The sequence below is a fragment of the Numida meleagris genome, chromosome 1 (assembly GCF_002078875.1).
Source record: "Numida meleagris isolate 19003 breed g44 Domestic line chromosome 1, NumMel1.0, whole genome shotgun sequence".
Taxonomy (NCBI): Eukaryota; Metazoa; Chordata; class Aves; order Galliformes; family Numididae; genus Numida; species Numida meleagris.
Genome location: NC_034409.1, coordinates 121,111,645 through 121,121,137, shown reverse-complemented (window position 1 = coordinate 121,121,137; position 9,493 = coordinate 121,111,645). Strand labels below are relative to the sequence as shown.

The 9,493-nt window shown below is 48.7% G+C and overlaps 1 protein-coding gene across 1 annotated transcript in view; it reads left to right on the top strand.

Moving 5' to 3' along the window:
• Nucleotides 8,630-9,493, top strand: part of TMSB4X (thymosin beta 4, X-linked) — a 1,440-nt gene continuing 576 nt past the window's right edge. The window contains exons 1-2 of the mRNA XM_021410484.1: nt 8,630-8,751; nt 9,352-9,465. Coding sequence (XP_021266159.1) covers nt 9,366-9,465 — 100 coding nt within the window. The 5' untranslated portion in view covers nt 8,630-8,751; nt 9,352-9,365. The remainder of the gene's footprint in view (nt 8,752-9,351; nt 9,466-9,493) is intronic.

Genomic DNA, 9,493 nt, shown 5'->3' with positions numbered 1-9,493 from the left:
ACAATTCTGTGATTCTTTGAAATTCATTTTCAATGAGGAGCCTGAGTTTGTCCTCTTAAATTATTTTGGCTAAGTCAATAATCTATCCAAATAGGAATGATTTGCCATTGCCCTGCTTCTTTGTTTTCATCTCATTGGAATATAAACTGGACATTCTATAATAAGCATTACTGCCTTAGCAGGATATTTCCAGCAAGTTAAAAGCTTGTTAATCTGAATCTCCCTCACCCTAAGGAATATACCTAAAACCAGGGAGCCAACATAGAACAATGTATTATAATACAGTATTATATTACAAATACATATCTAGCTATTAAATCACATTACATTGTATTATGTTACATTGTATAGCACGTTATGATATGTTATATTAATATAGTAATTATATTATGCATGTATTACATTACATTTACATTACATAATATTATGCATGAATTATAAACATACATGGAACAGTTTCCCCAGGGAAGTGGTGAAGTCCCCATCCCTGGAGGTATTTACAAGACATATGGACATGGCAGTAAGGTTCATAGGTTTAGTGATGGGACTTGGTAGGTCAGGTTGGTGGTTAGACTTGATCTAGAAAGTCTTTTCCAACCTAAATGATTCTATGATATTCTTATCCTATATATTGTGTGCTCATAAATACATATGGAAGGATTATCATCAGTACAATCTCTTGCAATATTTTATGAAAAAAAACGTGGGAAAAAGTCGTGCTTTTGAGGAGTCAGGCTTCCTCGTGTCTGTTAGTCATGTTCTGAGCAAGCACTAAGGCATTCTAAAGTGATTCCATTTCTGGATCTTTGGCAAGAGTGAGGCACTGGGTACTCTAAGGTGTTGTGCTTTGTGTATGGCAGAACACATGCATATCTTTTGTTTTGAAACTGCCCTTCAGTGTTAGAAGTTTGGGTTTCCGTGAATATGGATGCCTGATCTGTGCAAAATGGCAATCACTACTAAAAAAGTTAATTCCTACAAGTTATAGATATTCAAGTATATTTCTGCCAAGCATGCCATTGTGGGAGGACTAACACTCCCAGATGCGCAGTGAAGTTTATCAGGAGAAAATGACTGCTAACAGAATTTGCGAGTGAGTGTAAACCAACAGAGTAACTCCTACATTTGCTGTGTATTGCAGAGACAGTCATGACCTTTTGGATCTTGGACACAGCTCCCTACAACTGTCCTGTGCAGGCATGCCTTCACTGCAGACCTGGAGTCCCAGCATATTAGGCTTTTATTGTCATATCCTGGAAGGGCAGCACTAAAAACGTATGTCAGTACAAACCGCAGCCCACTGGTGGCAGCAGTTCGTTATTAGTGGACACAACCCTGCTAGAACAGCATGGGCTCTGCATACGTGCTTGATTTATGGGGGGAAACAATGAACTTTTGCATCTAATTCAATCTGCCTGGCTGCTCCTGTTTCTCATCCCGTAATTCTGATTTTATCAAGGCTGTAGCTGTGAAATAAAATATATTACGAGTGTAGGAGACAAATCAGCAGAAGATGAAGAGGCTACACATGCATGTAGATGTGTTCCCTTTTGGAACTTTGATATGATCCCTGGTTTCCTACGTGTTCTTTTTAAGGCATGCTGAACAACTGAAATAAATGGAAGTTGGCCTCAGACCTATCCCTATTAATGTCAGTAGCAAAACACCCATGAACCAAAAAATGGAAACCTGCCCATTTTTGCTCTTTCTGCTCCACGTGGCAGTTTGCGTTCAGGTGCATAGTAGTGACGTACCTCCCTGCAGAAATGAGCTCCCTGCCTGCCTGCCTGCACTGACTTGTTCTGGTAGTCACACCGCTAAGTCAACGCACATTCACGTTACTGTTGCTTTTCCTGTGTATGTTTGCAGTAACTTCCTACCAGCCTTAAAACTTGCCAGGAAATGCTTTTGTTTCAGTTAGATATAAACAAACTTGTGCCCAGTGATAACGAGCAGCAGAGGTGACACTTGGGCAAGCAGATGTAACAGACTGCGGCCATCCGGTACTGTGAGCTGCTCTGAAGTCCTCTTTCTGCAAATAAAACTGGACCCTGCTCCATCTGCCTCTGCCACCACTTTTCTCCTGCTTCTGACTGCGTCCTTGGGTACGTTTCTCTGAGCCTGGCACCGCAAACAGAAAAATCACGAGAGTTATCAGCCTTTAACCTCTAGCACTGCTCCATATTCTTCTGTGTGGAATAACCTGAAAACTTCCAAGTAATTGAAAAAGGAATGCTTTCCCAAGCCTCCTGCCTGCCTGCCTTAACCGCCCCAGTAATGATGGTGAGATTGTTTGAAAAAGAAATACAGAGAAGCCTAGGAAAACCATAAGTGTCTGTCATGCACCGTCCTGTTCAACCCAGCTGCCCATGGGACCTTTCTCCTCTGGTTGACCCTTGCAGTCCCCACTTCTGCTCACACTCAGACATCAAAACTCCCCTCTGCCTGGAAAAGGAAAGGCAAAGAACTGCAAAGCCTCGGTGTCAGCGTGGAGGCCAGGAACAAGCTTTTGCCTCTCACAGGTTAAGGGGTTGATGAAGCCTTTGCGCCGTGAGATCTGTGCCTTTCGTCCTCAGCAAGGAAGTGCCACACACCCCATGTCCCTGTCACTTGAGGTGTATGTCAGAGGCAGCTGAACTGCGTGGCTGTGGCAGCCCAAACACTTTCCCTGCCTCGCTTTTCATGAAGTGGTTCTGTGAAGAAAGCCTCCTGCCAATAACACTGAAATGATGGGCTGTGCTGTCCCCCCAGCAGCTCCATCCTTCACTCCCTCACCTCGCAAAGAGTGAGGTGAGCCAGTGTGTGGGTAGATCCCACAGCCATTTCTACACGTGATTGTTCAGCAAGCTCAGGAGATTTCGTTGTTATTGTCTGTTTGTTGGAAATTAATTAAAGAAGGGATTCACAGAGAAAAACAAATAGATCAATCAGATAGGTAAATTCACACAAACTGAAGAATTTTGCCTGCCTACAGCCTTGCAGGTGATGAAAACAAAGACTGTTGCACCTGAATGGGTTTGTGGGAGCCAGAACACAAAGGAGCTTAATAGATGCGAATGCTTAAGGTGATTTCAAAGTGAATGCGTCGGTAGGGCCGGCAGCATTGCACAGGCAATTACATGAAAACCAACACAAAGCAATAAACCCAGAGTGAGCTCCAGGCTGCTGCTTGTTTAAACTCAGCTCAGAGATAGCTACGCTGGGCCTGCACAGCACAGGCACGTTCTCTAGGGCTCTGCTATTTTACAAGTGAAATCAATAACTGCGCTGCACACCAATGCATACTGACTCGTGCTACTGTGCTGTATCATGTCCAGTTATGTTATGGAAGCATCAGCTTTGGAGGGAGGGAACTGCACTCTTGGCGTGACACATTTCACTGAATTCATGATGTCAGGCATGCACTGATACTTCGCCTCTGAGCACAGTGTGCAGAACGGGCATCCTGAGGAGGTTCCCTGGGCAGCTCCCTTGGGTCAGCCCACAGCTGGGTTGCCATTGCTACCTACAGCCTGTTTGCCTTGGTCATCGCTTTATCAACAGGATTATGGTAAGAATGGCTTCTTGTCTTTGGTACATGCGGACTCACTCGTGCATTGAATAAAGAGACCACGGTCATTTGAATGGATATCTAGCTTTATCTTTGCATTGAAAGAAACTCACATTCAGTGGTAACACAACAATCCAATCTCCTCATTTGCCTGAGAGCTCTGTTTGCCCTCTCTATCAACGCCCATGCACATGGCTTATAATTGGCCGTTTAACAGGGGAGGAGCTTAATGCTGGAGGATAAGGGGTTGTTGGATAGGGCTTAGCTGCACTAGGAGTACAATTCTGAGTTTGTGGTACATTATACTAATGGTGCTACTTATACGCTTTCGAAACTATTATTTTTCCTCATCTAAATTGGAGGAAAGAAAAATAGCCGCAAAATTCAGAAACGGATGACAAACACTTGTGAAAATTTGGCACAGAAATGCCTCCTTCAGGCAAGAGACGTGCTAGGGCATTGTTTTCACTTCTCTCAGATACTTTGTGAATCAGCCACTTTTTCTAGAGCTAGCTTTCAATCTCAGCTTTTGCACGCACATCTGGTAGCAAAGCACTCCAGACAGGGGAGGTAGTTTGGACACTCGTAAGTCACAGTTCTTCACAAATTAGCCCCAGTGAAACACATAAGACAGAACCAAAAGCTGGGTGGTTCCCTGCAGATTTAAAGAAATCTTTCTGAAGGCTGGAAACACACTGCTTTCCCCTCTGTTAATTAAACACTTCTGAACACGATGGGAGTAAATTCCTTGCATCCCTCAAAAGCTGGAAACCGCAGCTGAAGGCCTCCTCGTCTTGTTGGCTTTGTTACAGGCTGTATGCTGCCTTCTGCTCCGAGTTCCAAGTAACCTAGCCCCTAGATTGAAGCTTTGCTACAGCTTCTGCGTGTGTTCAAAGTGAGATGCAGAGCTCTTCCCTTATTGCTCATGGGTGTAGGGAAGGCAGTGAACCAGAGTCAGGCAGATTGGTGTGGGAGAGGAGCATCTGCTGCTCCGAGGTATTGAGCTTCCTGTGCAGCAGCAATTTGAGTTTACTAAACTGCCTTCTCCGCTCCCACAAGCACCACTTGCTTACAGTCCTGACCTGTTGCAAAATTCCCTTTGTCAAGCACAGTAAAAAAGGAAATGCCACTATTTGCAAGGCCTATCAGTGCCAATATCTGTCCAGCTAGCACAGGCATTTTGCAATTCCTCTTCCGAAATCAAGCTCTGAGATGGGAAGGCTCTCCCTTTACACATGCTGCTCCGTGAATTACTTATTTTTATGATTTTTTGTCCATAGCATCCATTGGAATGCGACCCAAAACAAACGCTGTGCTCTGACGTAGGACCAGCTGAGCACCCCAAACCTCTGTGTCACCATGAACGTGCTGCTGGCAGTGAGGCACTGCAGCCAGAAATGACAAAACACGATTGTCTCCTCCTCACTTACACCCTGAGGATTTCTGCCAGCTCGTGTTTCCCCTAATGGTATACGGAGTGAGAGGAAGCGTTCTCCCTCAGCAAGTCAACCCTGTGAAAATACGATTTCACATGTGAAACTGAGGCCTGGAAAACAATCACTTGGCTTCTCTTCCTCTAATTTATTTTCCATATGATAGAGAAATTTACACACAGGATTTATTTTTATCTTGAGAGTCATCTGATGTGCCAGGGATCCCATTATGAATAATAAGCTGAAATGGGAATTAATCTTGGGTGCTTTATCGCAGACATTTTGTGTCCCTTTGATTCCTTCTTTTTTTTTTTAATTTTATTTTAATAAATGTAATGACTGTATGGAAGAATTAGCACAAGGTCAGAAGATTTGAGCTCCCGATCATGTTTCAAAACATTCTTCAGACAGAGTTCAAGCACAAGCTGAAGTCAATTTAGATACAAACACTTGTACTGACATCAATTAATATCTGATTAAGCCCCTCTGCTGCGTGCCCTTGAGCGACCGTTTTATTTCCTCAGTCTCTCACTCCCACAAATGGGAACAGTGGATACTTACTGGAAAAGGCATGTTGAGCTTTGTCACAAGGCTTCAAACGTGGCCATATGAAGGAGACATAAGAACAACAAGTTTCCATTTACCAAGTTTCCCACTCTAAGACTTCCCTACAGTGCAAGGAAGAACTTGCTGCATTGGTACAGTTTAAGCCCTCCATGTTTGTAGCTGAAAACTGTTGAGAGTCTGGATTCCATCTTGCAAATGAGATCAGCACTATGCTGAAAAGTGCTCTCCTTTAGCATGCAAATGGCTGAGAGACTGCATGCCTGGAAGGCCGTTACATCACCGAGTATTTGTTGGCTGCTGACACCAAACAAACAAACAAGCAAACAATTAAGAAATGCAGAAGCTCATCAATATCCACAATAAGAGCTCCTAAGAATCATAGAAGGGCTTGGGTGGGAAGGGACCTCAAAGGTCAAAGATAAGCTAGCTGTCCTTTACACAATACGACCCAGGGAATGTATTGAGGATGGCAGCTTTGCCGCATCCTAGCGCCCATGGAGTTTGTTATCCCCAGATGCAGTTTGGCATGGGATAGTCTTGTATGGGCATGGGCCATATACGTGTCTCCACACAGCGACAAAAAGAAGTGGGCACACAAGGACGCACAGATATGCCATTTCTGTAAGTATGTCACTGAGACAAAATGCTGTAGTAAGGATCGACTTGTACAGAAATCAGTCTGTGTCCTGCCATTGGAACGTAATGGCTCCCTTTTACTTCAGCAGAACAATACTGCCTTCACACATGTAGTGAGGTGCACATGGCTTTTCTAAGGTGCTGGGACTATGTCAGTACCAATTCACAGAAAGGGAGATACAGGACGGCAGAGAAGCACTACAAGTGTGAAGCTTTTATTTGTCTCTGTCTCTCAGGACTGTAATTGAATCTAAACTCAGCAGCGGGGCCTGGTTCACACACATCAGCAAAGCTCCATTTAAGCATGTGGATTACACTGATTTAAGGGATCTGTGCCTCTGCCCCAAAATGAGCAGAAGTGAAAGAAGGTAGTGCTGCTGCTGGACAAGCCACTACTGAAAAATCAGACCCAGTCCCATCAGCATCCACTGCTCTTCTGTTTCAGGAGTGCATTTCCACACTCAGGTTGGGGCAACACGGTTTTGCTCAGACACACATGATTGACTGCAGTAGTCACAGAGCAGAAAAATTCTAAAGAATATCCCTATGAAACTTACCATCACTTAGGAGGCAAAAAAAAACATCTTTGGCAAAGCTGAAAACTCTGAAGCTGTAACATCACTGGGGATGCTGATGAACTGATAATTAGAGAGATTGCACAATCCCCAGTCACAAGGTTCAGTGCTCAAAAGTGTCAAAGAAGCAAAAGGCCATAAAGTCATTTTGAAGAACTCACTCAAAAGCTGGCAAAGTCAGCCCGCTTCTAACACGGCACATCCCTCTGGAATGCTTTTATGCTGTTATTATGGAAATCTGTAAATATTGCCAAATGATACGCTCTGCCCCTTGCCATTTCTTTCCAAAGCAATTCCTGTGACCTTCAGTCCTGCACCGTTCCTGGCTCATCCGAGTACCTCCAGTTCATTCCACATCTCCCAGCAATACTCCCCGTCCATCTCACTTTTGGAGGCGCTCATGGACAAGGGAAATAAGGCAGATGTTACCCCCTGCACCACCAAAAATGAAGGAGCTCAGCTTTGGATGGATTCTGGCTAAACTCCTCTTCCCTGGAGATACTTAAGACCCGGATGGACACTTTCCTGTACAACCTACTGTGGGAAACCTGCTTCAGCAGGGAACGGGACTAGATGATCTCCAGAGATCCCTTCCAATTCCTACGGTTCTGTGATTCTGTGAAATGGAAAACCCGATCCGCTATTGCAAAGCTCCATTGGGATAGCCACGGGGACCGGGTATTACCCCATGACAGTACATCTGGCAGTACTATGAAAAATGGCCGGCCAAGGCAGAGAGGCAGGCCACGAGAGCAGCAGCATCCCCAAGGAATGGACTGAAATGTATTTACAGCTCTGCTTGCATACACGAATCCTGTTCGCTTCCAATTCAGCACCGACCACGCCACACCCGATACGCTGCAGAAGGGCGCACACGGCCCCCACGCCCGTGTCCCACACCAGCAGCACTGCACGCACGCAACCCCCCACCCCCAGCCCCAAAACCCCCGCCGCCGCGTTGCTGCCAGACAAAGGCGCGGAGCTTCCCCTCTCGTTGTCATCCCTGCACTCTACGTACGAATACCTCCGTTTATTGCCCGGCGCCGTAAACACGGAACGCAGAGCCTCCCGTTCACCCCCACCCATCACCAGTAGCCCCACGATGCTGCCTTTAGGGCTGCTGGGGACTCGCTGCCGGCGTGCCGATGAGGACAGCCGATGCTGCAGAGCGGGGAGGGCCTGGAGCCGCGTTCACGGTGCCGTGCCCTGGCAGCAGCTCGGGAGCGGCCACGCAGCGGCCGGGGCCATTGTCTGCGGGGCTGGCGCGGCGCGGCACGGTTCTCCTCCGCGGCAGGGCTGCAAAGGCAGCGACGGGCTTTATTCTTTCCCTTGCAGCGCGGCTGCAAAGGAGGTTGGGGGAGGGAGAGGGGGAAGCACCCGCAGCTCTTAAAGGCCCGAGGGTTTCGCGTTTTCCTTCGAAATGAGGAAATCCGCCTAACACAACCGGCCGGCTGACATTGCTCAACGAGGAGGAAAGGGGCAAAAGCACCGCAAAGCTCAAACCCACGGCACCGCCGCTGCCCGCCCTGCCCCTGCCCCATCCCCTGTCCCTGCCCGGGCACCGCCCGTCCCCGCCCCACGCGCGTCCCGCTCCGGGTCCGGGCGGCGGCGTGGGGTGGGGGCCGAGAGTCGTGGGCAGCCACAGCCCCCCCGGGGCGCCTCCATCGGGCCAGGATCGGGGCCCGGGCGGTTTCGGGGTGTACATATGTGTGTGTGTGTGTAGCTGTGTGAAGGGGGAGAGGGACGGCTGTGCGACGGAGGGAGGGGAAGGAGGAAGCGGTTGGGGGGGGGGGGGGGAGGTTAAAAAAAAAAAGAAGAGAGACAGAAAAGGGCGGAAAGCGGCAAAAAAAAAAAAAAAGTGTGACATCACCCCGCGATTTGCATAGGCGCGGGGATAAAACCGCCCCGCCAGCGAGCTCTCTCTACACTGGCGTGCGGAGCGGCGGCAGCAGCGAGCGGCGGGGCTGAGCATCACCGCGCGGCGACACCGGTGGGTCCGCTGCCCCCCGGCCCCCAGCGCGGGTCCGCCCGGTGCCCCCCACGAGGGAGGGGGGTGCGGGCAGGGCAGGGTGGGGGGATGCTGACCGGGGGTGTGTGTGTGGGGGGGGCGGGCTATTGTCTGGAGGGAGCTATTGTCTGGGAGCTGCGGGGCGGCGGCGGGCCGGGAGCGGGCGGGGGGCTTTGTTGCCGTCCGGACGCTTCGGTTAGAAATAATTTTTCTTTTTTCATCGGGTTAAAAGTGCGGGCGCTGCCCCTCTATTGTGCGTGCACGTAGTGGGGGCTGCCACCGGGTTGTAGGCTCGGATGCTGGATGAAATTTCGGCTTTTTCCCTTTAAAAAAAAATATATATATACATACATTCTTATTACTATTTATATTTAATTAGTCGCCGAGGGTAAGCGGTGTAATTTCGGCGTGCGTGGAGTTTTCGGCTCCCGAGGCGGAGCCCCGCTACAGCCGGGGCCGCCGTGCGGCGTCGCTGCCGTCTCGATGCGGCGGGCGCGGCCCCGCTGCCGCCGGGGGGTGCGGGGGGGGGGGCCGGGAGCTGTGCCGGGGATAACGGGCTGTTCCCTCCCCTTGTGCGCTCAGAGCCACCTGCCAACATGTCCGACAAACCCGACATGGCCGAGATCGAGAAATTTGACAAGTCCAAACTGAAGAAGACAGAGACGCAAGAGAAAAACCCGCTGCCTTCAAAAGAAAGTGAGTGTGGAGGGCGGGGGGGGTGCGG